The sequence below is a fragment of the Megalopta genalis genome, chromosome 2 (genome assembly GCF_051020955.1).
Source record: "Megalopta genalis isolate 19385.01 chromosome 2, iyMegGena1_principal, whole genome shotgun sequence".
NCBI classification, from domain to species: domain Eukaryota; kingdom Metazoa; phylum Arthropoda; class Insecta; order Hymenoptera; family Halictidae; genus Megalopta; species Megalopta genalis.
Window position 1 is genome coordinate 26,171,354 of NC_135014.1, and position 26,064 is coordinate 26,197,417.

Below are 26,064 nucleotides of genomic sequence, written 5' to 3' on the forward strand. Positions count from 1 at the left end.
AGACCTTTTTAGATATTTATGGTGATACTTTGAAGATTTATTCTATACTGTTTTATAACGATGATAATGTTTTAAATGAAACTCATGGGCAAGTTAAAATAAAAAGTTGAATCAATAGTGACAATGTGGCGAAAACTTTATTAATATAATTTAATAACTAATCAATATTAAAATTATCGATAATATAGAAAACTAACAGATTTGATAATATAAAAATTTACATTATCAACATATGCTACAATATATATATATATATATATATATATATATATATATATATACATATGTACATATGTGTTACTATCGCTACCTGTACGTGGTTTATATGTATACATACTATGGATATCTAGAAAGTAGAAGCACAAACGAGGTATATATCATAAGGTATCAGATGGCGCTACGAATATTGTTGGATCACACACGTTATTAATAATAGAAAAAATATCACAATATACAGTTGTTGAAATATAATAATTATTTATAAATACATATTATAAATAATTACACATTTTTATCGCCAATACATTTATGTTTTCTCGTTCACAATAAATACATACATAAGTATAACAGTGCTAATGTTTTGTAATATTGTTAGGAATTAGATACTGTGTATACTTATAAAAATCTGTGTAAATAATAAAAACAGAAAACGAGAAGAAAGTAGGCTTAAAATGAACAGCATTAGGATATTAGCTTTTCAGTTAATAAGATTATACAGTTCCAAACCTGCTTCTGGAACTGCTGGCATTCGAGGACGACTTAGATTAGAGAAAATATCACAATTACCAGATGATACAGAAGAAACTAATGTTGAAGATTTAGATGCATACACATCTGACTTTATGGACGTAGGGAATTCATATACAATGCACCAAAGGTATATATTCAAGAATCATAATAAACATAATGTATTTCATATTTACATTTTAAATTGTTTCATTTGTCCAAAAAAAGATTAATGACAGTTATTTATATGTTACTAGAGAATTGCAAATGTCTAAAGAGGAATTGAAACAACGTATCGTTAAAAGGAAGTATTTTAAAGAAGTGGAACCAAAATTCCTTACATTCATGGAAAAAGATCAAATACAAAAATTGCACCAAAGTGACCCAATGGAATGGACACCGGAAAAATTAAGTATGAGTTTTCCAGCCTTACCTGAAACAATCAGAAGTGTTTTAAAGGCAAAATGGATACCTAAATCACTAGATAGCATTATTAAATATGACACTGGAGTTGTCAAGAATTGGAAGAATTTTAAAACTGGTAAACTAGTAGTAAATCCTGTTCTACGTGAACATTTAATGAAATTCAAAGACAGAAAAATCGCTATACCTGATAGGGAGGTATTAAAAGAAATGTTTGGGTCTCTAAAAATGGAATTTCCAAAGCCAAAAAGTTCAACATTTTCAAGCATCCTAAAAGATGTAAACGAGAAACAATCAGAAATTTCAAACAATCAAAAACAATCAGAAATTCATTTTCACAATCAGAAATTGATTTCTACTAAAAATGAAATAAATAAAAGTGAACAAACATTGTATCCTAAAGAGAAGAATGATGCAGAAAAGTCTATTACATGGGTAAACAACTCTGACTGTACAAAGACCGATAAACCAAAGTCTATTGCAGTTAAGAAGATATTAACTTTCGACGAATTTATCAAAGTACAATTGAAACAATTGTATAACACGTCCCCAGAAGAAAGCATAACATTATTGCAAACGTATAGAAAATATGTGGAATCAACTAATTTAGAAGATGCAAAGTCTAATAAATCTAGCAGCTTTGTAGAACAAGAAAATAAAGAAAATGTAGTTCCAACAAAGAATGTACCAACAGTTAAAGAAAATGAAATTCAGACTGAAGTAGCAAATATAGTAAATACAGAACGCAGTAACAGTATAGATACTTATGTAAAGGAATGGAAAACAGATATAGATACAGAATTTGAATATGTGAAACCTATAAAAATTCCTAAAAACGTATGGAAACATGGTATGACGTACAGAGTTAAGGATTGTTATTACGATGCTGATGGAGCATTTCTGTACAGAGTACCGGGATTAAAATCATAATATGTATATTTAATCATATATTAAAAAAATAAAATTTTGTGGAGTTGTAATTATGGTATCTTCTGTGCTAACATTTTGAACTGTACATTTAAAGTAAACTATTTTGATGAGAAAGCAAGTAAATACATTTTATTATGAGAGTTTATATGAATTATATTTTTTATTTATTATAAAAATAAAAATAACTTTATTGCTTGCGTGTCTTAGCATGTTACAATTTTTGTCGACAGATGTCCTTCCTAAAGTAGTACATGGTATGGTTTATGAAGATTTTTAATGCCGTCACAGATAAATCAGTCGTAAAATGGTAAATGATATCAATTACTAACTGAACATTTACTTGTTAGTCCCGTAAAAATAAAAATTACATGTTCTTATTCATTATCTTTCCTGTTAAATATAAATTCAGTATTTTCTTTTTTGGAAACCGGTCGTTTTTTCATGCATTGCATGAGGTTATGTTCTTTGCTACAACATAATGCACACTGTTCTCATGTCATTACATCATGTAATTCAAAGATTTCGTAATAGCCAAAATATTTTTTATTTTCATTTTACACTTTAATCAGTTAAATAGTCACAAATTAAGAAAATGTATTACCATATAATATTAATAATTATGAGTACATTACTCATAGTTTATGCAGAGATTAATACTTTGTCATGAATATGTATTATTGAAAAGCAATGGTAGTAAATTCTATGAGAAACTACTCTTATTCCGTTCATATAAAAAAAATCGTGAAAATTATATAACACATATATTTAAATTAAGCAGAAATACATGTTTGAATAATATTTTTTATTTCAGTTTCAGAATCTTGCAATGTGTAGGGCCAGTCTGATTGGAGCCACACGTTCGGCACAATCTAAGAAGAAGTTTGGAAATGGCTCCACGGATAATTTGGTCATACGTAGTTATAATACATTGCTGCAGTCACAATTATGTCGAACCACAAATGCTCGAGATTTATCGGTGAGTCTTATTTTAAACATTGTAAAATGAATAGTTACATGCAGTTAATGATTATTTGTCTAGGTTCGATTATATTCAAACCCTGCAAGGAGACCGAGCTTCTTTTCTCAATTTTTCGAGAATATCAAGCAGGAGATGCAAAAGAATAAGGAAATGAAGGAGTCCTTAAAAAAATTTAGAGAAGAAGCAGAAAAGCTCGAACAATCTGAAGCATTACGATCAGCAAGACAAAAATTTCAAGCTGTTGAATCCGAAGCCAGTAAAGGTTCAGAGGCTTTAAAAGAAAAACTAGGTTCTTTGAAAGAAAAGGTGTGGAACCAGTTATTCTTTTCTGTATTGGTAGGAATTGTTTAAACGTTGCATAAATTTTACTTGTACCATGTAGGTACAAGAAGTTCTTGAGGAAGCAAGTAAAACTGAATTAGGTAAGAAAGCTGGACAATTAGGTGAAGAAATATCAAAGTCTGCTAAAGGAGCAGCAGAAACTATCACAGAAAAAAGCCAAGCTTTAGGAAAAACGAGCGCGTTCCAAACAATATCACAAACAGCAGAAGCTGTAAGAGAAGAATTGGATCATCAAGGAATGCGTGGTATTGAATAAATGTATTTAGTCTTAACAATCGAATATGTAAATGCGTGAGAACGTAATTTTTCTTATTTTAATGATAATTGTAGGAAGAGTTTATGTTCCACCTAAAAAGTTAAGAAAACGAAAAGATATTATACGTGTTGAAGATGATAAATGTGTTTCACCAAATATGGAAGCTATGGGAGTTGAATTACATAAAGACTCAAAATTTTACCAATCATGGCAAAATTTTAAGGTACGCATTTTAGTGTACTAAATATCAAATAACAATTAGTACTCTTATCAGATAATTATATTTTTTGAAGGATAAAAATCCATATGTGAATAAAGTACTGGATTGGAAACTGAAATATGAAGAATCAGATAATCCTGTAATTCGTGCTTCCAGACTATTGACAGATAAAGTTACAGATATAATGGGTGGACTGTTTCAAAAAACAGAACTTTCAGAAACATTGACAGAAATTTGTAAATTGGACCCCAATTTTGACAGAGTACAATTTTTAAGAGATTGCGAAACAGATATTATACCAAATATTCTTGAAGCTATGATACAGGGGAATCTTGAAATTTTAAAAGATTGGTGTCATGAAGCTCCATACAATTTAATAGCTCAACCTTTGAAGCAAGCAGAAAAATTGAGATATCATTTAGACAGTAAAATCCTAGGTATGTTTCTTTGTTTTAAAAACCATTACTTGTTCTTTTTTCTGCGATGTTATATTATTATTATTTTGTTATTATTATATATCTGCGATGTTATATTATATTATAAAATTTGCTTAATTTCAGATATAAATAACATAGATTTAGTAATGGGTAAGGTAATGGAGCAAGGTCCAGTTTTAATGATTAGCTTTCAGTGCCAACAAATTATGTGTGTGAGAGATGTCAAGAACAAAGTTGTAGAAGGTGATCCTGAGAAAGTAATGCGCGTCAACTATGTTTGGGTACTATGTCGTGATCCTACAGAACTTAATCCAAAAGCTGCATGGCGTTTACTTGATCTTAGTGCTACTAGTTCAGAGCAATTCGTATAATGTACAACTTATGTGTGGATCTAGTTAAAACTTTAAACAATTAACGCGAACACGAATACAAGTGACGAGAGAATAAGTGAAAATTGTCACATGTTTCTTCATTCGTTTAAATTGAATTATACTAATTCTATCTAGGGTTGCTAGATAGAATAACATGCTCATTAATGCGTCGACGATGGATGTTATTTTCTATAATTTTATTAGGAAATTTAGTTATATAAATTTTATAAAGACCGCAAATTGGTTTGATCGGTACATACAAATAGGAAACAAAAGTAACTTAAAATGTACCATAAAATGTATTGAGAAGGAAAAATAATTGACTATTTGTTCAATGTATTTAAATAGTATTTTGATTCGTAGTTGCGTTAAAAAATGTATATTGCTATTTAAGATCATTTTTTTAAGTTTCAATAGTTCTTGTATATTAGGATTCCGAATCGATTAACAATTTAGTTTATTTCAATACGATATGTGGTCAAATGCATGTAAAAACTGAAAATATCAGTGTGATGCTTCCTGTATATACACAAATCTTGTTACTAAAATGTTAAGAAATAGAACAAGTAATAGTTTACATACAATGTAAAATATTACTTTCGCCGTTAACTTTTTATGTTAGATACTCAATGAAATGAAATATTTGCAAAGATTTTATGATTACACAATACCCTGTATTAAGCATTAAAAGTCAAATGATAGAATGTATTATGTATAAGTGTACATACATGCAAGTTCATGTTATAACATTAGACTGTACAGTACCAATAGATATAACTTAATAAAACTATCAATTATTTTTAAATATTGTAATATATAGAACAAAATTATTCGCTTTAGAGCTACAATAAAGAGTCTTAATATAAAACTTAAAATACAAACTGTTTCTTCTTTTTTGTTTGTTCATTGTATGTGAAAAAAAAGGATCTCAAGAGTAATCTAACAATAAAAACTACAAACTGATAACAAGGTATCATTAAGTAATTTTATTTAATCATTTCGAAAATTAATAAAACAAGGTGCAAATATACTATGTATGTATGTGTTTATACGTGTATGCATATATATATACAGTTATGCCAGAAAGTATGTTAAGATCAATTCAAATGTAATGACTTTATTAAAATTTAACCAAATGACTTGAACTTTTTTGAGATGTTATGCTGATTACTAGATAGCGATTAACAACTTTACAAAATTTATAATTGATTGATATGACAGAAAAAGTAAGTAAATAATGATTTTTCAACTATTTTTTCTAAGCTTATAATGAAAACTTAAACAATAAATTTTATGGATCTCGATAATTCAATACACATGCTGAAAATTTTATCGAAATCGATTATCGTAGAAATAAGCTGCAGCTTATCTTTTGGTTGAAAGTCGTTAGAAACTATGATTTTTGCTATCTTTAATTAATGTATGATGAAATTTTCTACACGCATATGTATGTATAAGTTATCGAGATTTACAAAATGCATTGTTTAAATTTTCGTTATAGGTTGACAGGTTTGTTATAACAGAGAAACCATCATTTATATTTGCTTTTTTTGTTGTATCAACCAATTGCAAGTTTTGCAATTTTTTTAAATCGTTGTCTAGTAACCTAATCAATCTAGCATCTCAAAGATGTTCAAGTCATTTGGTTCAATTTTAAAAATAGGTTATCCCACTTGAAAAAGTGTTGATATACTTTCCGGTGCTAATGTATTAAAATTTTAATAAGTGTTACATTTAATAACTGATCGTTTTTATGTATATATACATTATTTAACACGAATAATTTATAAATATTTTTTTGTGGGCACGGATCTTGGTCTGCTATAGTGTGCTAAGAAACACGAGTCTAAAAGTTTATAATGGAATTGAATTATATGTATTGATACTTTATGATAGATAAGTTAGTTGTCTTTTTCCTACATCATGGAATAAAAAATGTTCCATTCAATAAATTCCATGAAAAATTATATATATTTCGAGTCGAAGTTATATGAAATCGCAGAAAAGTTGAAAGTAACCACAACATTGTTTGTACATGAAAAGTGATATGGTGGTGTGTATGTATGTATGTATGTACGTACGTATGTATGTATGTATGTATGTATGTATGTATGTATGTATGTATGTATGTATGTATGTATGTACTTATACTTATAACCGTATGACATGAGTTTCTGTGAGTTCTGTCGACCACACCGCAGCTTAAAGCCGCCATGATACATGTTCGCGACCCGTAACGCCTCTACGCGACGTACGAACGAAGAACATCTGGATTAGAGCCGTAGCTCGCCGTAGCTGTTGCTGTTGCACGCAAAGTCAGTGCATAACGTATTTTACGCGAATATTCGATTCACATGGACAATTCCTAATGATCGGTAGTATACGACACATATCGTGAAGTCCTTTTAATTGAGAACTTTTTGTGTATTTACGAATACCCGAACGATAGTCCGATCCGTTGGGTTTCGGGAACACGTAACTGATTGTTTCTTCAGAAAACATGGCTGAATATCATTTCGATGGTGTGGTGAAATTGTGTGTACAGAATTATTAAAACGATATCCTGCTCTTTTGAACACATTGAACTGCCGGCAAAATGACATCGATACATTTCGCCGTGCATCCGTTACCCGGAACAGACGATCAACTGCATGATAGGTAAAGAGAACATGTTCATTATTGGTTTCTCATTAATCTATCATTTCGGTATGCCAATGGCTCTTCTTTTTACTGCTTCTCGAAACTGTTATCGTTCCTATCGTTTGTTCCTTAAATATTGAGCGAGCTCGTATCTTTTGTCGCAAGTTAATCCTTTTCGCTTTAATCGACGCGAGCTCGAACTCGATGCATCACTCGATCTTCGTTCCGAACGAACGCTGTTTAATCATTTTCCATACTCCATTCTATTCTTCGAACATAGGGAAATCATTTATTGTTAGATTGTTACGGTTCTTTCTTCTTACAAATACAGCGTAACCTGCGTTTCTGTGCACGCATCCTGTGTTTCTGTGCACGCATCCTGCTGATAATTCGATATCAAATTTATGCGTTCGAACAGACAATTCGTTGTCATTACGGCATCGGTTTGTACGTACGAACATTTCTGTAGATGGCTTTCCATTGCCAAAGAGAAACCTATTTTCCTCCCGTTTCATTAACGTTTTATTATGTTCATAGGTTACGAGAACAAATTTTCATTCGGAAGTTTCCTTTCAGATTATTATCGAATATTTCTGTGTGATTATTCATAGATTGTTCGTAGTAAATATTTCCTACATTATATTTTTTATTGAATGCTTCAAAGTTCTTTGATACAATTAAATTTCATACAAAATATATTCATTGTAACTGTAATTCGTCGATATTATATTTACTGATATTTATTTTTAAATACATAATACTGTCACCCTAATGGTTGTCAATACTTTTACTTTTTTTTCATCCAAAAATAATATTAATATGAATTTAACCATACACTGGAACATGAATTTTGTATTTTTTGTTACCATTATTTTTAATCATTATGTTCATTATCGAGCTTACTTCACCTTTCCAGTTAATCATCATAGCTTTCGATGATTAATTAAGCTAGACTATAGAATGTTTTTTGTTACATAATCTAAAATTGATAAAGTAATTCATTATAACATATAATGTTATTTAAATGTTGTGTACATCAAATATATACAAGCATAAACTTCTCTGGTTTTTATGTTAAAGTTTAGACATTTTTTTTATAAATTTGTAAAGAAATTAAAGAAAAATTATTTTGTAGGTTAAAAGAAGTGGGAGAGAGGATCAACAGATACGGATTTGCTACATTACCAGCATTTAATGGTCTAAAGATTGCAGTAAAACATATTGTTGTTGGACCAACACATATTGCTCTTCTTACAGAAGACTCTAAAGTTTGTAGGGTTGCATTTACAGTATTGTCAGATAGATTGGATCTAAGTAAAAATGAACCAAACAGAAAGTAAGATCGAGTAAAATATATAGTATATAAAAACAGGATATGAAATGAAAGGTTACAGCATATTTATCTTTATTGCAGCACAAATAAAAGTCATGTTGGGAATTCAAATTCAGCCCCAAGTGGTGGTGGAAGTAGTGGAAGCGGGGGCAGAGGCATGTCTAGAACACGTGCTAGAATTATGCGTGGTAGTTCGCGAGGTGGTAGCAGCGGTGGAAGCAGTAGCGGTGGTAGGATAGGTCCTCCGGGTGTAATCATGGGAGGAGGAAGTAGCAGCAGCAGTTCACGTCCCATTGCACCAGTACCTGCACCATTTGTGCCCGAGGATCTTATATCGCAGGCTCAAGTGGTACTACAAGGAAAAAGTCGCAACCTTATTATTAGAGAATTGCAGGTTTGTTTCATTGCCACATATATGTATACTATTCAATCATACACCATATATGTATACATATAAACTATTACAATCCCATTATCAAGATATTAGTTTAATTTCGAAATATCTGTTGTATAGCGTACAAATTTAGATGTAAACTTAGCAGTAAATAATTTACTCTCACGGGACGACGAAGAAGGTGATGATGCAGAAGATGCAGCAGATACCTATGTCCCCGAAGATCTCATATCTTTGTTGGATGGTGGGTTTAGTAATGAACATTCTGTTATAATCGACGCGGATTCTATGTTTTCTGAAGACGTGTTTGGATATACAGGAATGAGAAGGTGACTAATTACGTAACATTTACTCTTTAGCCGACGGGGGAAAAACAAATTGTTTTCAAACGCTATTATATTTTTCAGCCGTGGAAGTTCTTCGCGCAGAATAGGCAATGATAGAGAAGGTGATCGTACGTCAGAACGGGATAGAGATCGCGATAGTTTCAGTAGATGGAGAGATCGTCAGTATTGCGGACCACGCCGTTGGTTGGAAACAGCTCTCAAAGAATCATGGGAGAAAGATTCTGGTAAAGATTTTACTAAATTTATGCCGTAAATATATATGCGCGCGCATACACGCACACACTAATTATGTATTTTTTCCAATCATAGATAATAAAAAGAAGGAATTGGCTTCTCAAAGTCCTTTATGGATATCAGAAGAATTGGAATGGTGGCATGAACGTAGTTCGAATCCTGCTCCCCGTTTTGTACAGATTGCTTCACTTTACAGTGAATTAGTTGCTGTTTCTGCCGGGGGTCATTTATATCAGTGGAAGTGGTCCGAATCAGAACCTTACAAACATCCAGAGGTACTTTGTTATTTAATTGAGTATACAATTGAATTTTCTTATTATACAGCAAGAAATCAATATAATTTAAAAAACGCTGGTTTTAGAATCCAAACATACACCATCCGAAAGCTCCATGGCTAGCTATAACATTAGAAAAGATAGTAAATATATCAGCGACTGCAATCCGTTGTTCAATTAGCACCGAAAGTGGTAAAGTAGCTACCTGGCTTGACGAACTTGTAGGCCATGTTGCTTCTCGACTTGAACATCCAGCGCAAAGATTTACTGAATTTACATTGGACAAGATAGTATCTCTTCACACTTGTGCTCTGTACACAGTTGCTAGATTGGAAAGTGGTACATTATACTGGTGGTTAGTTCAATTTCAGTAATATAGTATGAATATAGTTTGAGATAAATGATTTTGAGTCATTATAAATTTACATGCACAGGGGAGTTTTACCGTTCGCACAGCGCAAAAAATTATGGGAAAAGTACAAGGCTAAGTCGCGCAAACACAGGTCATCGACTGCATCTTCGAATGATATTAGCTATGGCACACATGTTTGTATGAAAAATAGTCCTATATATCAACCAGGAGCAATAGGTAAGTGACAGCTAAGGTATCCGAAACTTCAAACGTTTCCATAACATTATAGACCAGATATTGATTGTTCAATGCGTTTTCCAGGATTCACAATAGCCAACGGGGTACCAAAAGTAGGACAACTATTAGTAGCTGCTTGGAATTTAGATTCGACCTGCAGATTCAAAGTACTACCAGCTGGAACTCATTTGCTTAATGCTACTACAGACAAACGAGAAACAAGTGGAAACAACGGAACTGGTACTATTACTAAGACAAATCATAAAGAGACCGCAGACCGTCTTGATATGCCTCCACCACCTTCACCAGCTTCGAGCACATGTAGTGATACTGGTAGCATTACAACAAGTCACAGTAAGAACTTGTCATCATTTATTTATATTGATTTGCTTACAGTCCGCTTTTACTATCTTAGTAGTTTATTGGAGGCTTTATTAAAGTGCTCATTTTATTTTTTATACTTTATGGCAAAATATTAGAAGTTTTTGGTAACCGTTGAGCGGAGGTTGTAATTCTAATAGAATGTTTTGGTTCTGTAGAAAGGCAAAAACGAGTTGCACCTAGAAGCGAAGGGGAATCCGAACGAAAAGATGAAGAAGAATGGCAATTGAAGGACGTTGTTTTCGTAGAGGACGTTAAGACTGTTCCTATTGGTATGTTATATATGTAGCAGAGTAACGTTCTTTATATTTTAATTTTCTTTATATATTATATCATAATGTATTTTGTATACAGGTAAAGTTATAAAAGTGGATGGCTACTATGTTGCTGTGAAATTCTTTTCAAAAGATTCGAAGGAAAAAGAGAAAGAAATTAAGGAGAAGGACTTTAGTACGTCAGACTTTAAAGATCTGACAGCAGAAGAATCAATCAAATTGTTAGCCGATTGTCGATTGCTGAGAAAGGACGAGCTACAAGTAAGTTGAATTTGTATACATACTGAAAACACGTTGGAACACTACCAGTAATACTTGTACGTACTTAGGTAATCAAATCATCCATGAATCCAAGAGCTCCAGATTGTTTCCAACGAACTCCTAGAAGAGTAAATATTGTTGAAGGATCTACCGATAATATATTAACCATTGCTACAGACGGACAAGGTAAAGTTTCAGAAATCTGTACAGATCATATTTGTCAATTTATAATATTTTCTGACAACAGCAACGATAATAATAATTGATCGCTTCTAGGTATTCACGCAATAGTTAAAAAAGGAAACAAGTTGAGTTACGTGGTATATAATTTGAGTACTGGCAGACACGTTCAAGATTGCTATATTCCATCGGATATATCATGTTTCTTGGGTTTACAGCCTCAAAATATCAGTCTTACAAACGCAGGAGAGGTACATGCTTTAAATTTTCTCTTAAATATATTCATAGGTTATAATATTTGTATATTTTCTAATATAACAGGTGAGGAAAACTAATTTATTTTCATATTACAGAATATCGAATGTTCTATGATTCTAAGAGATGGAAATAATACGATCTATCCGTTGGTAAAAGATTGTGCTGGTGCTATTCGTGATCCACACTGCTTAGATTTAGTTCCAGTAATTTGTATTGGTGCTTCGACCATTCCTATACCAAATTGTTCGAATTCAACTAATATGAAGAACAAAGTTGCCGTTGTTGCACTAGCATTTGATAACCTTTTGCTTATGCCGCGTATACTAAGGTGCGATTACGACAGCGTGAAACAAGTGTTCTGTAATCTGGAACAAGACCATAGTGAGTATTGTTACACGTATTTTTGTTTTTGGGTAGTTTTAGTATAAACGAGCACTGTATACACTTTTATCTTTTTTTTTTAAAGAAAACAATGCTGCACAAATTCAGGCAATATTAACCGAACGTTGCGATGGCAATCGCAACATTCTACATGCCTGTATTAGTATGTGTTCACCAACTTCCAATAAAGAGAACGATCAAGGTATTGCAATCGTTACTTCACATTACAAAGCGAATAAATTGTAACATATTTAAAGTTATATTTTTTTATTTGAAAGGTATCGAACGCGAGCTGGTAACGAATGCAGTCGACGGCGCGTCTGCACCAATTGAGGAACCAATACCAACCCTAAGTTGGCCACCCGAAGCTTTTGATAACACATCAGGAGAAGAGGATAGTTTACTTAGCATTGGCGCTGCCAGTATATCTATGATGAACAAATCAGGTAAAAGTGTATTGAATGCCTTTTTAATTTTATCATCTTTAATAAAGATAAAATTAATTTGACCGTGACTTCATTATAACTTTATCGGTTGCATAAATGTATTTTTATTGGTCGTAGGTGTCGGAACTACATCCAATAATACTTATATCATAGACTCTGTTGAAAGAAGGAACAATGCGTTGCTTATATTAAAATACATGTGCGAGAGCATCGTATTGACACCTCATCTGAAAGAATTACTCATGGCGAAGTAATTATCGTGAAAACCAGAAATTTTATCAACTTTATATGCTTCGATGAAATGATTTTAATTTATTGTTCATGTTAACAGGGATGCCCAAGGTCAGACACCATTGATGTTAGCTGTGTCGGTTCGTGCGTATCACGCGGCTCTCATCTTATTAGACACTATTCAAAGAGTTGGCAAAGATCAAAAAGAGTGTCTCGCCATGATATTACACCCTGATGCAAATCCAGATTTATCACCTTTGTTCGTTACATGTTGTAACGACACCTGTAGTTTTACTTGGACTGGAACACAGCACATTGACCAGGTTGCGTATTGTCCATTATATTTGAGTAGTTAGGCGTAAACTTGTTGATTCTGGTATAAACATGCTCTTAACAAAAGTTTCTTCCATTTTTTTTTTTTTTTTAGAATATTTATGAATGTAGAACTTGTGGTTTAACCGGCTCCTTGTGCTGTTGCACGGAATGTGCTCGCGTTTGTCATCGAGGACATGATTGCAAAATGAAGATAACATCTCCGACGGCCTATTGCGATTGTTGGGAGAAATGTAAATGTCGTGCTCTGATCGCGGGACATCAAAGTGCCCGTTATCAATTATTATGTCGCCTTGTAGTTAATACCGATCTTGCGACAAAGATAAATTCACGGTAAAAAAGAAAACGATTAACTTCCCAACTTCTATTTATAATTCCGATGTAAAAAAAACATACTGAGTAAATTGTATTTTTGTTCTTATAGGGGAGAGTGCATTTTATTATTCTTAGTGCAGACTGTAGGTAGACAAATGATGGAGCAAAGGCAATGCCGGTCAGCACCTCGGCAACGATCGACATCCGTCAGTCGCAAAGGGACGTCTTCGGATGGTAATTTGTTTACTGATTATCATTCTACTCAAATTTCAGTTGACCAGTACCGATTGTGAGCTTATCTATTGATTGATCTAGGCGTGGATGCAGATTCGGATATGCCAGAGCATGATTTAGAACCACCCCGTTTCAGTCGAAGGGCTCTAGAAAGATTGCTCAACGACTGGCCAGCGGTCCAGTGTATGATAATGTCAGGCGTCTCTACAAACGGGAACGATCAATTATTTGGAGACCAAGGACAATTGTGTCGTCAGAGCGGCACCGCGTTGCTCGACAAGTTTACCCACTCGCTTTTGGTTAAATGCAGCGCAGAGGCGAGAAAAATGATTTTTTACTTATTCAGTCGTGTATGTGTTGCGTAAACGTGCTGAATAAAATATTTATTACTGTTCCAGATGCTCGATACCCTCTTAACGACTTTGATTCGGGAAATGCAAAATGATTCGGTTCCAGGACGCCAAGACGAAGCGACTAATGTTTCGCGTCGGTTCGTTCGGTCCGTAGCTCGAATATTTGTTATTTTTACAATTGAGATGGCACCGGTAAAAAAAAGGAGGAAGTACGTGTGAAATCCATTAATCTCGCGAATATCAATAATATGAAAGCATTTTGATTTTGGTATTAACTTGTCTTGGTCGTTGATGCCAAGTCGATAAATGTCAATTTCCTTTTACGTTTCAGCACCACTCAAACTTCGCAGCCGTTGATGAAATGTCGTAAAGTATTCAAGGCATTGATCAAATTAGCAGTCGAAGAATTATGCGAGACAGCCGACTCTTTGATAGCGCCTGTGAGATTGGGCGTAGCGCGACCAACGGCACCGTTCACGCTGACCCATTCAGCGATAGAAGTGATCAACGGCTCCGAGGAGCTGTTTTCCATAGAGCCGTTGATACCTCAGAGCGGAGTTAGCTCCCAGGCATTGGATCCTACATTACAAACACAACAAGGGAACAATAACATAACTATCGCCAGAGACGTTTCTGCTATGGATGAGGCTGAAGGTGGTGATGGTACGACAACCACACTGATTAGCACTGAAATTCGTCGATCAAATAATATCAAATCAATGAAATAATCGAAAACTTCTTTGTATGACTGATTTACGAATAGAAGGTCCTATGGATGTAGATGGTGACATAAGCGAGCACGAAGAATCCGGAGTATCGGGAACTGTCGCTGGGCAGCCGATGGGCGACATGGACAGCAATACCGGGGGCGTGGGTGAAGAACAAGTAGGAGATGGAGAATCGGATACGGAACTCGATCTTCTCGCGGAGGCGGAGACCGAATCAGACTCTGACGATAATCATAGCAATCAGGACGCAGCGTCCGCTCAACGGAGTGTGCAAACCGGTGCTACAGCTGGTTCCGACGGTGGAATGGGATCGATTTTATTATTCCCGGAGGATGAGTCTGGCGAATCGAGCCAGCAGGAGGATGACGAAAGCGAAGCGGGGGAGACCGACGAGCAAGACAACGAGGATTTTCAGATTGGCGATGAACAATTGGAGAGACGAAGGTAATCGACTCACGGATCGCTTGGTCGAAGTTTTGTTCGTCTGTAAAATTCGTACTGAAGTCAACAGACAAGTTTTACATTTTATTATTAAAAACGAAACATTTTCTATCGTTGATACCTTATTCTAGTGGTTCCTCCGGCCATTTACACCGCAATAATCTTGCACCCGTTTCTATGCAATGGGCGATACGTAATCGCGAAACAAGTACGCGTACAGCAGGATTACGGGTAGCAGGTGGCAGTAATTTGGTTTTTTTTGACCCCGCGTCTATGAGGCGTACCACTACAACGTCAACGGTTGCAGCTACACAAGAACCCATTATAATGGGCACCACCACCAGTTGTTTGGCACGCGCGTTTGGTCTTGTTATCCGACAGATAGCCGATCTTCTAGTTATGATGCAAGATTATAAAACGTTGGCACCATTTTTGCCGCGGCTGATGGAAGTTACCTACCAGGACGCGTTGAACTTACAGGTATGATTCCTTAATTACAGGTTTCGTTCGGATCGAGTAATGGTAATAGAATTTTAACTATTATATATATGTTGACAGACGTATCTCGAAACGCATTTGAAACCAACATGGGACTGGCTATTAACGGTTATGGATGCTACGGAAGCACAGTTGAGATTCGGTGTATCCTTGACATGTAGCGCAGATCCTACGCATCCGGAGCACCCATTGAACAATGCCCCGTCGCTCTCTGGAGGGAATTTTACCGGGTTACTGAACACCGCGGCTTTATCTTTGACTTTACAGTCTAATACAGGTCGGAATCAACGCAGTGGTATCGCTACCAGCACCAATATCTCCACTCCACAAGCTTCTACAAGACTCACCGTTGGTTTTGCAGGCGTTGGTGAACCTTCCAGAAATAGTAGAGAACGCGAAGGTACGCGCAAGCTTTCTTCCCGTAAACCTAAAATCCTGTCTTAGAGTACGGACTAATCCGGATAGAAATATAGAAATTTTCTCGTGATTTATCTAGCTAATTTAGAACAATTTTAGGTAGCGAAATACACCTGGCACGACGTGAATTTTTGTCCTATTGCCTGTCCTTAATGCGTGCTCACAATGGCGAACACAGAGACAGCCTGCCGGTGTTGGACGTTTCATCTTTGAGACACGTAGCCTACGTATTCGATGCATTAGTCTATTATATGCGTTCGCTTTCGGAACCGATGTCGGCTCGCGGGGAAACCCACAAAGGCTCGTCGAATTACTCGAGTTGGAACGATCAGGTTCGTGCATCAGGGCTGAACAGATTGAAATGTATCTTTCAGATTCGAACAGAATCTTAAGAAACTCTAGCGTCGTTGTATTTTGTATTATAGGATGAAAATGACAACGACGAAGGAGAAGAATACAATTCTCCCGTGCCTACGGCAATGGAAACAGACTCTGTTGATTATCCGGACTTGCTTCAAGTTCCTATCTGCGGATCAGGAAATAACAAGGACAGCACGCCGAAAGGGCGGAAGCACCCTTTCTTACAAAGATCAGACTCTACGTTGTGTTTGGGTTGTCCGCCTCTCGACCCGTTCGACACAGTTATGAGCGAAGCATTGCCATTAGCAGATCAACCGCATCTATTGCAACCTCATTCGAGACGTGAAGATTTATTCGGTATTCCAAGACAACCGGCAACAAGTTCGAATCCTAATCAGTACCTCTTAGCAGGCCTACCTACGAGGCTTGGTTTATCAGCGCGTGGTACTGACAATCAGAATACGGTTACACCCACGCTTAGTCAAATCATTCAAGGACCTGCCTCGTTCGCGCCAACAGACACGAGACGCAGTTCTGTTTCGGTTGGAGATTCTTCGTCCTCCACAAAATATACGGTAATATATTTATAAAAGTGGCATAAGATAGAATATTATCTTTTTTGCATCGAGAACACCGAGTTAGTTCAAGAAAATCTTACTTTGTTGGTATCTACACTAAACACAAGAAAACACGTTTTTATCAACAACTACACGCGTAGTATATACGTGCAACATGTATTTCAAGTTTTTAACACGGAACAACGAATAACAGCAAAATATAAAGACCTCTACTTTGCATATTATAGGAAAAGGCAAAGTCGTTTAATCACACGAACGATAATCATTCGCTTGTCGCGGAACAAATCGATCGAGCACCAATTATAGTTTCTACTAACAACCAAAACGACGAAGCAGCGGGAAGTGCAAAAAATGCTAAGGATCAATGTAAAATAAATAGAAGCGTTATTGTTAGAGCTGGAACTGTTTCGGTAAATATGGAATTCAACTGTTTTCTCTTCAACTTTCTTTCATTTTTAATAAGACGCCGAATCTTTGTATAATCATGTATTTTGTTTGGAAAATGACAACACGACGTTGATTTTAAAGGAAACGAATACTAGTAAACCGGGTGCACCGGAAGTACTCGTCGTATCCACCGTTGAAACCCAAAGTGTAACAGAAGATGTTGATCCAGCCGGTTCGAGCCAAGAAATATCGGCTCACGAAACTGTCGAGACTAGTCCAGTGGAAAATGCGAGAGCCGTTTCGTCTATCGGATCAAATATATCTCATAACATTTTATTGGGTCGTTGGAGAGTGTTGCTTGATTTGTTTGGACGCGTTTTCATGGAGGACGTTGGATTGGAAGTTGGTTCTGTTGTATCCGAGTTGGGAGGTTTTTCAGTGAAAGAAGCGAAATTTCGTAGAGATATGGAAAAGCTCCGCAATACGCAACAAAGGGATATTACCTTATACAAAGTAATTGCATCCGAGCTATCGTCATTATCAGCATTATTATATGCTCGGTGTTATTATTATTACTATTTTCAAACCGGACACGCTGTAACCATGCATGCTTCTCTTTTATTTAAGGTTGAACGAGATAGAACCCAACTACTGGTGCAAACAATGAAGGAACTAAATACACAGTATAATTTATACTATAGGCGTGCCTCTAATACTCCTCCGTTAGCTGTTCACCGCGTTAAAGTAACATTCATAGATGAACCTGGAGAAGGTTCAGGAGTTACAAGAGGTTTTTATACAGCAATCGCGGAGGTTCGTAATGTTAACAGGAAAATTGTTGTCCATTCTATTCTACGAGTACAACTGCGACGACAGACCTTTTGCAATGACTATCGATAAATCTCATTCTGAGTAGCAATTAACTTGTAGTTGCATTAAGTTGTATAGTCGTTGTATATTATATTCGATATTGAATTTACATTCACGTTCTTTCTGCAGGCATTGCTCGCGAATGAAAAACTGCCTAATCTCGAAGCAGCACAAGTAGGATCAAAATATACACCGTACAACGTTCTGCAAAAATTGAAAAGTAGAGATCGCGATCGCGACCGCGATCGTGACCGTGACCTGAGACGACAGGTAACATAATTTTTCTTGCGGTACAAAGAAACTAAAAGACAGTTTCTTTTTATTCATCACTCTTGGGATCGATTTTTTATTCTAGAATCCACGTTCTTCTGGAAAATGTCGAGGTACACGTAGAGGATTGTCTTTCGAAGCTCGTTCTTTTCATCCATCCGGGTCCGTCGAAGGAAGTAGTAGTACTGGACCTGGGAGTTCATCCTCCAATTCCCATCCATTGCCCGTTAGTCACCCAATCAACGATCATTTGACCATGCATCAACAACAACTCGGGGACAGACTATATCCGAAAGTAATTAATAACGTTCTTACATTTATTTGATCAATTTCGTTGGCTGAAACGTTTCTGAATTTTAATAGAAAGAAATTTGCAAAGTTGCTACAGCCTTCAATCTCTTAAAAAAAATCTTTGTCTTTCTCCGACAGGTTTACGCATTGAGACCCATGTTGGCCCAAAAAATAACTGGCATGCTTCTGGAACTATCCCCTGCCTATGTGTTGATGTTGTTAGCTTCGGAGGATGCGCTGCGACAAAAGGTCGAAGAAGCGTTCGAATTGATTAGCGATTCAGCAAATCAACATTTACCGAACGAGGGGCTGCTGGATTTGGATATGTACAGTTTGGCTGCCCGGTGGGGAGCAAATAAGAAGAAGATCGAGAACAGTATTCCGGATGACACGGAAGATAACGCACCTTTGTTTTATTCACCGGGGAAGAGAGGTTTTTATACGCCGCGGCAAGGAAGAGCCAGTTACGAACGACTGAACGCATTTAGAAACGTGGGCAGGTAATGATGAAAGTAGTTACAAGAGAGAAAACCTACGGATAACGACAAAACGATTCGGAATATCGCAGTATTTAAATTTCTTACCTTTCAGACTCATCGGCTTGTGTCTTCTGCAAAACGAGCTGTGCCCCATATTTTTGAATCGTCACGTGATCAAATATATATTGGGAAGACCAATACGTTTCCATGATCTGGCATTCTTCGACTCTGTAATTTACGAAAGCCTGAGGCAGCTCGTTATCGACTCCGAGACCAAGGATAGTAACAGTTTATTTTCTGCTCTTGATCTCACGTTCAGGTACGATTCAACGCTAACTATTTTCTACGCTTGTAGAAAGTGAATTGTATGTCATATTTATATTTCTCCGGACTCGTTTAACTTTTTATAATTTCAGTATTGACTTATGCCCCGAAGAAGGAGGGGGATCAATCGAATTAATACCCAACGGTCGTGACATAGAAGTAACAGCGTGCAACGTTTACGATTACGTTCGAAAATATGCCGAAGTTCGTATGATTAAAGTACAAGAGAAAGCATTACATGCGATGAGAGAAGGAGTGTTCGATGTTCTTCCGGAAGGAGCGTTCGACGGCTTAACGTCCGAAGATCTAAGACTTCTTTTGAACGGAGTCGGCGATATCAACGTTTCCGTTCTTATATCTTACACCTCGTTCAATGACGAATCAGGAGAATCTGTGGATAGATTAGCCAAGTTTAAACGATGGTTGTGGTCTACCGTCGAGAAAATGTCACACACAGAACGCCAGGATTTGGTAAGAATTTTATGTGATTTTCTACATTTCAAAATTGATTCAAAATACTCCAATATTTACCAATTGCTTCACAGGTATACTTTTGGACAGGATCTCCAGCATTACCGGCGAGCGAAGACGGTTTCCAACCAATGCCAAGTGTAACATTACGGCCAGCAGATGATGCACATCTACCAACTGCAAATACATGTATCTCTCGACTATACGTTCCATTGTACAGCTCTCGCCACGTATTAAGACATAAACTACTAATTGCTATTAAGGCAAAGAACTTTGGATTTGTATGAATATATACATATATGTATATATTATATATGTATATATATATATATATATATTATATATATATATGTATGTATATATATATATATAAAATATTATATGACCATGTTTGTGCGCAATAGCTCTAAAAAGAAGTTACGCTATTGATAATGATATAAGAAAAAAACATGTACGTTGTTAATTTTTTCCTTCCTAGAAAAATTTATAACATTTATAAATTTGTAAGGTGTAATTATGAATTCTGATTTCTCCAATTGAAAAAACGGTTTTCATCATAAGATTTTATGTTAACGTGTCATCATTAGTCTTTATAGTGATCGAATAAATCTTTCTCAAAAATCGTAATCAAGTTAATTGATTGATAACAATCCCAATCTAATAATAATGAGAAGAAGAAGAATAACAATAGCCATAGTGTAATAATAACAATATTAATAATAAAATGTGAAGCAATACTTTCAACCGTTAAAACAAAAAATATGGTATCCGAGATTTTGTATTTTTTAGGTGTTTTAAGAGATTATTATACAATTAAAAATTTCTTTTATTAGGCATGTTTAAGATGTGACACAAAATGTTGACAGGAAATTGTTGATTTTTTCGATGCACACCAGTTACTATGTTCCCGATTATCAGCATGTCATCGATTATAATATGCATCACTTTTAAAAATCAGATTACAACTCGAGTACAGATTACAAAACACGAGGCTTGATGTTTAATAATAATACTAACAATAATAGTAATGATGATAATGATGATGATGTAATAGTAATAATAATAAAGATAATAATAATGGTGATGATAATAATGATCACAATGCTGCTGATGATGATGATGATAATAATAATTAATAATAATGAAGATTACATAGGTTCATGTAAAAAACTGCTTTTATGAATGAAAATGACGGTAAAATATCAACGTAGAATCACGTACAATCTAAAGGATGCAAATGTTTTTGAATTTTCAATTTTCGGTTGAATAGCCAATTCCTGTGATTGAACATCTGTGAATGAAATCGGCCAAATGCGGAGGTAATAGGAAAAATCGTCTAGGAATGTCTAGCTGCCTATTTCATATTGTTATATACTTTCTTTTAACATGTTCAAAATCTTGAATCTATCGTGAAACCATATCAACTTCGTTACTTATGCTGCTTAGTCTTGGCATGCACTCATATATGTCCTTGTTTCTGTCTAGGATCGTAACAATACATATTTCCAAAATGATTATCATTTTGAAAGAAAATTGAATTTATACATTTAAATTATTATATATATTTCCTAAACAGTAAACTGAAATAGTAAAAAATAATCTATTATCTTTAATTTACTTAAAAAAAAGTTACTAATGCTAATATATATAATATAATAAATCTCATTGTTTATAAATTTCTAAAAATCGTAAAGTTATATACAATAATTATATTATCCATTATGTACTTGACAAAGTATTAATAGAAACTTATGTACAATGGTTACCTATTGACCATTTCCTGAACTGTTTTGGGGTAATTTTGTAGTGGATTGGCTCAATTGAGCTAACGTTTCTGGAGTCGCGTGAGCTTTCAGAATTGAATTTTCAGCTTCCAATTGATTGATGCGATCCATAAGCTCTGCTATTTTTTCCTTCAGTACCTCAACTTCTTCTCGTACAGCAAACATCAAATGACTCTTAACGAGATCCTAAAAAGAACGTGTAATGTTTATCCTTGTTAAACAAATATTATCATTCATTGTCTTCGTTAAGTAATTATCTCTAGCAGAGATTTCTTACCATGGCTTGCTCAATCTTGTTATCAATTGCTACAGCACTAGTCCCCGACATACTGTAGTAAAAATAGCATTAAAAGTTATACTTGTAGAACCGATACAAAGAATTTTATTCACTTTAACCAAATGCGATGTACCTTTCGTTATCTTCGAGGGTGTGATGTTCATCGCTGCCTTGTGTAACTTCGGTTAAAGATTCTAGAAGCGCGGTATCAGCTGACTGCGTCGTGGATGCAGCTACTATTCCTGTAATGGAGTCCTGCTCCGGTTCTGATTGATGAAATGTCATACTTCCTTGTTGCATACCACCTACAACATTTTGGCAACTAGCCGATACTTGCGCCATTTGCACTTGAGCATTGCTACCAGAAGCTTGGGGTTGCATTTGAGACGGAGGTATGACTTGAGATTGTACCGGTGCTCCAGGAGCATGTATGGTCGAAGAAGTTTGCTGTACACCTGTCTGAGGAACTTTATGTATATTCTGGATGCTCTGCATTCCTGGTATGGCAGTCAACGATTCAGAAATTTGTGTTATTGGCTTTTGAGTTTGAAGCGGCTGTGGAGGCTGTTGCTGCTGCTGTTGTTGTTGTTGCTGCTGAGAAGGTGGAAGTTGTTGCTGCTGCTGTTGTTGCTGAGGAGGTGGTGCATGTTGTTGCTGTTGTTGTTGTTGGGTAACCAGAATGTTTGGTGCCTGAGATGTTGGAACAGGCGGTTGCTGAACAGATGGCTGACAAACTGTTTGAACTGGCAACGACTGATTCTGAGTACTCACTGTCACATACGCATCTTCTTTAGAATGAGGTATACTTTGCTGAGCCGTCACATTGTTATTACCAGTTTGTGTTATAATGGGAATAGCACCTTGGGGCATACTTTGAGACTGAGTCAAGTTATTTGGATGGGTGGGCTGCAAATTAGAAGGTAACGTGGATCCCTGTCCTCCTTGTTGTTGTTGTTGTTGTTGTTGCGACTGGGATGTTAACTGTTGAGTTGTAGATTGAAAGTACGGAGGAATTTGCGTCGGGGCTTGAACCTTTTGCTGAGTTTGAACTTGTGTCGGATTATGCTGTGCATTAGGAGGAATAGAATTGTTTACCGTGTAATTAGCATTCGTAACAGTTGTGGGATTACTCGGTACGCCAATCGATGCATGCACATCTTGATGGGTGGAAACTTGTCCGTTCGAGTCTATACCTATACCTTTGTCCTCGGAGATGACAGATTGTTTGGATGAATCGGGTATCACAATTCCACTGTCTGTTACCCCATAAGATATGCATACCTCGTTTGGATCTGACACTTTAGGAGTACCGATCGCAGTTGGTTGATTAACTGACGTATGGTCTAGATAATCCATGCAAGTCCACCTGCCCCTTTTAAAGGGCTCAGTACTTTCGATTTTAACCACTTTAAACCGCTCATTTCTACCGTGCGAATGTACTTCTCGCAAATCTGCATCTTGTTTGGCATTACTCGAGAGTAAGTTTATAATATTGTTGTCGGTAACAGATGTGATATCCAGAGTATTAATATTGCTGTCGTTTACCGAATTAATAACATTATTACCCTCGGAGGGTACGATCGCCAGACCATACTGAGAACTGGTAGGAATCACCGGAGCGGTGCTGAGGGCAGCGTTACTGGTATTGAAAAATACATCTTCTTTAGAAAAAGTATCTTCCGAGTAACTAGGCGTTTCAATGTCAATGTCGGTGATACGCGAGTGTTCCACGGAATTGTCCTCCGTGTGGGATTCGTCCAGATCGTCGTTTGAATCTTCGCCAGCATCATTGCTCATACGACAACCGACGGTAACGCTTGTTATTTGAAAGGACGATGTCTTTTTCCGACACTGATTACTGGCCGTCACGTTGCTGGAGCTGGTCAAATTAACCGGCTGGTACAGCTTCTCTGGCTCTCCTAACCGAATCGTCTCGGTGGTGGTACGATGCACTGTGTTCGACGTCTTTCTATTACTACCATCCGACAGCTTATGCGATTTTCTGTGTACATTATCTGCCATTATTATAGGAACTTAGCATTCGAGAGCCACGATCTTTGTATTCGTTGTTCTCTTGCATGTTAGCATCGACATTGCTCTTAGCCGGGGCCTTTCGGCATCGAACTGTTCAACTGTCACACAATCGACACAATTCTCCTTCAAATCAACCGATCTTTGTTCGTCACGGTGATTCGAATCGAATTCATATTCTCATTTTGCAGAGGTGTTGACAGTTCACCATTTCCATCAATTTCACGGGGAAGAAGTGCATTCGCTCGAGTACCGTCCACTCGAAACGAATCACTCAACTCAACACGTATACATCGATTTCAGGTTCTTCGTTTGCTTCATCTGATACGCGTCAAGATCACGCTAACTCTAATCCATTGTTACTTCACGTATCTCCATTCCATGATCCGTTTTTTTCTTATCCATAATCCCTTTTCTGCGTTATTATACTATGCAAGCAGTTTAAAAATGGCTGCCAATTCACTCATGGAGTTGCCACGAATTATATATCTAGAACATCTCTGCATGTGACTTCACAAATGAAAATCTATTTTCATCGTCAGGATGGTAGGCGCGCCGTAACAAAGAACGACAAACTATCTCTCTACATGACCCCTTTTATTTGAGTTTGTATGCAGTCACACCGTATTCTGATTCAGATATATGTACGTACGAACTGGTGCGAAACAACTTTAAAAGGATTCGTTTCGTCTTAAATGTGAAAGTACATGCATGTATATTCTTTTATGATTCAACGAACGAAAGAAATTACTGGTTTATGAACAAATTTACCGTGTGCACCCTACTGGATTTTCTTCCTGATTAAAGAGTAATCATTTCATTGGTAAAGTCATGAATGAAATTTTATTGTATGTACATATGTTGTACGTACAATGTCTCTACACGTATACAGATTGCATTCATTTCAAATGATACATACATACATTCACCAGTGACGGAAAATAATTGTGTAGCCGATTGTGAAGCTCTTTTTTCTGTATAGTTTAATATTTCGTCTGTTTCTCGTGAATATATTCCTTTTTCATTGCAATTACAAATGTATCAGATCTCACGTTCGTCGTTTGTATCCTCCGCCTTTGATTGCCGCTATCGCATGACGATGTCGTACATGAAATAAAACCTTTACATATGTATATTTGCAAAAAAAAGGTTTGAAAATATGATCTTACAAAAGCGAAACTCTGATGTTTTTTAATAGTAAATATTCGATTTCCAGTACGAAAATACAAACAATTAAATAACTCGGAAGCTAATGGATCAAAATTATGAAATGATTCTTGTTATTCTCCGCATTGAATCCATATCACAGATTGTCATACATAATTACATGTATTGCCAATTGCTAATTATGATTTTTAAAAATGTACATACATTAATATATGTACATATGTTGCGCACCGAAACACTATCGCCACATAACAGTGAAACATTGAACTAAATCTCACCTATAAGCTTAGAGCATACTTAGAGCGTGTTATATGCTCTAATCCTATAAACATAATGCAGAGTTGCCGAAAAAACATTAATTATGGCAAAATATTATAATCATAAATAGACATAATTATGACATTCTGAGATATAGGATCGATGCCCAGGAGCCATTAGTTCATATTCACGAATTATCACATTTTTCAGAAATACCTCTTGCCGAGTTAGCCACGAAAAGAATATGTGTATAAGAAATGTTATAAAAGTTGCCTATTTCGGGTTTGAA

At 35.8% G+C, this 26,064-nt stretch overlaps 4 protein-coding genes across 8 annotated transcripts; 3 read left to right on the forward strand and 1 right to left on the reverse strand.

The window, feature by feature from the left end:
- The first annotated feature begins 370 nt into the window (after positions 1-370).
- On the forward strand, positions 371-2,224 carry LOC117229755 (uncharacterized). Its single transcript, XM_033486505.2, has 2 exons — positions 371-877; positions 984-2,224. The coding sequence occupies exons 1-2, from the start codon at positions 672-674 to the stop codon at positions 2,077-2,079; spliced, it is 1,302 nt and encodes a 433-aa protein (XP_033342396.2). The 5' UTR covers positions 371-671; the 3' UTR covers positions 2,080-2,224.
- Positions 2,070-5,489, forward strand: LOC117229754 (mitochondrial import inner membrane translocase subunit TIM44). Of its 2 annotated transcripts, XM_033486503.2 has the most exons (8): positions 2,070-2,197; positions 2,310-2,386; positions 2,891-3,055; positions 3,119-3,364; positions 3,441-3,645; positions 3,731-3,879; positions 3,950-4,313; positions 4,437-5,489. In XM_033486503.2, the coding sequence occupies exons 2-8, from the start codon at positions 2,384-2,386 to the stop codon at positions 4,682-4,684; spliced, it is 1,380 nt and encodes a 459-aa protein (XP_033342394.1). In that variant the 5' UTR covers positions 2,070-2,197; positions 2,310-2,383; the 3' UTR covers positions 4,685-5,489. The 2 variants fall into 2 exon arrangements, with proteins under 2 accessions (XP_033342394.1, XP_033342395.1); XM_033486504.2 differs by lacking the exons at positions 2,070-2,197; positions 2,310-2,386 and adding an exon at positions 2,613-2,769.
- Positions 5,490-6,894: 1,405 nt separating this feature from the next.
- hyd (E3 ubiquitin-protein ligase hyd) lies at positions 6,895-20,885 on the forward strand. Of its 2 annotated transcripts, none has more exons than XM_033486731.2 (37): positions 6,895-7,342; positions 8,460-8,660; positions 8,739-9,051; positions 9,172-9,380; positions 9,459-9,622; positions 9,708-9,907; positions 9,994-10,262; positions 10,342-10,496; positions 10,581-10,850; positions 11,036-11,149; positions 11,232-11,413; positions 11,482-11,599; positions 11,690-11,844; positions 11,947-12,232; positions 12,318-12,434; positions 12,511-12,684; positions 12,796-12,928; positions 13,010-13,232; positions 13,337-13,575; positions 13,667-13,791; positions 13,873-14,108; positions 14,190-14,353; positions 14,476-14,807; positions 14,908-15,316; positions 15,445-15,793; positions 15,872-16,211; positions 16,328-16,560; positions 16,654-17,163; positions 17,394-17,576; positions 17,695-18,066; positions 18,181-18,366; positions 18,553-18,693; positions 18,779-18,988; positions 19,123-19,484; positions 19,576-19,782; positions 19,880-20,258; positions 20,333-20,885. In XM_033486731.2, exons 1-37 carry the CDS (start codon positions 7,281-7,283, stop codon positions 20,543-20,545), a joined length of 8,535 nt encoding a protein of 2,844 aa, XP_033342622.1. In that variant the 5' UTR covers positions 6,895-7,280; the 3' UTR covers positions 20,546-20,885. The 2 variants fall into 2 exon arrangements, with proteins under 2 accessions (XP_033342622.1, XP_033342624.1); XM_033486733.2 differs by having other exon boundaries at positions 12,511-12,678.
- A 175-nt stretch (positions 20,886-21,060) lies between these two features.
- LOC117229869 (uncharacterized) lies at positions 21,061-25,149 on the reverse strand. Of its 3 annotated transcripts, none has more exons than XM_033486741.2 (4): positions 23,091-25,149; positions 22,453-23,009; positions 22,320-22,371; positions 21,061-22,228 (listed from the first exon to the last, which is right to left on the reverse strand). In XM_033486741.2, the coding sequence occupies exons 1-4, from the start codon at positions 24,339-24,341 to the stop codon at positions 22,025-22,027; spliced, it is 2,064 nt and encodes a 687-aa protein (XP_033342632.2). In that variant the 5' UTR covers positions 24,342-25,149; the 3' UTR covers positions 21,061-22,024. The 3 variants fall into 3 exon arrangements, with proteins under 3 accessions (XP_033342632.2, XP_033342631.2, XP_033342630.2); XM_033486740.2 differs by having other exon boundaries at positions 21,061-21,838; positions 22,025-22,228; positions 22,453-25,141; XM_033486739.2 differs by having other exon boundaries at positions 22,453-25,141.
- Between the last annotated feature and the right edge of the window lie 915 nt (positions 25,150-26,064).

Coding starts and splice junctions, on each gene's coding strand:
- LOC117229755 (XM_033486505.2), top strand. CDS start 672: ATGAACAGCATTAGGATATTAGCTTTTCAGTTAATAAGATTATACAGT. Junction 878..983: donor TCATATACAATGCACCAAAG/GTATATATTCAA, acceptor ATATGTTACTAG/AGAATTGCAAATGTCTAAAG.
- LOC117229754 (XM_033486503.2), top strand. Junction 3,056..3,118: donor CAAATGCTCGAGATTTATCG/GTGAGTCTTATT, acceptor TTATTTGTCTAG/GTTCGATTATATTCAAACCC. Junction 4,314..4,436: donor TTTAGACAGTAAAATCCTAG/GTATGTTTCTTT, acceptor GCTTAATTTCAG/ATATAAATAACATAGATTTA.
- hyd (XM_033486731.2), top strand. CDS start 7,281: ATGACATCGATACATTTCGCCGTGCATCCGTTACCCGGAACAGACGAT. Junction 9,908..9,993: donor AACCTTACAAACATCCAGAG/GTACTTTGTTAT, acceptor CGCTGGTTTTAG/AATCCAAACATACACCATCC. Junction 10,497..10,580: donor ATATCAACCAGGAGCAATAG/GTAAGTGACAGC, acceptor TGCGTTTTCCAG/GATTCACAATAGCCAACGGG.
- LOC117229869 (XM_033486740.2), bottom strand. CDS start 24,341: ATGGCAGATAATGTACACAGAAAATCGCATAAGCTGTCGGATGGTAGT. Junction 22,372..22,452: donor ACCCTCGAAGATAACGAAAG/GTACATCGCATT, acceptor TTTTTACTACAG/TATGTCGGGGACTAGTGCTG. Junction 22,229..22,319: donor ACAAGATTGAGCAAGCCATG/GTAAGAAATCTC, acceptor CGTTCTTTTTAG/GATCTCGTTAAGAGTCATTT.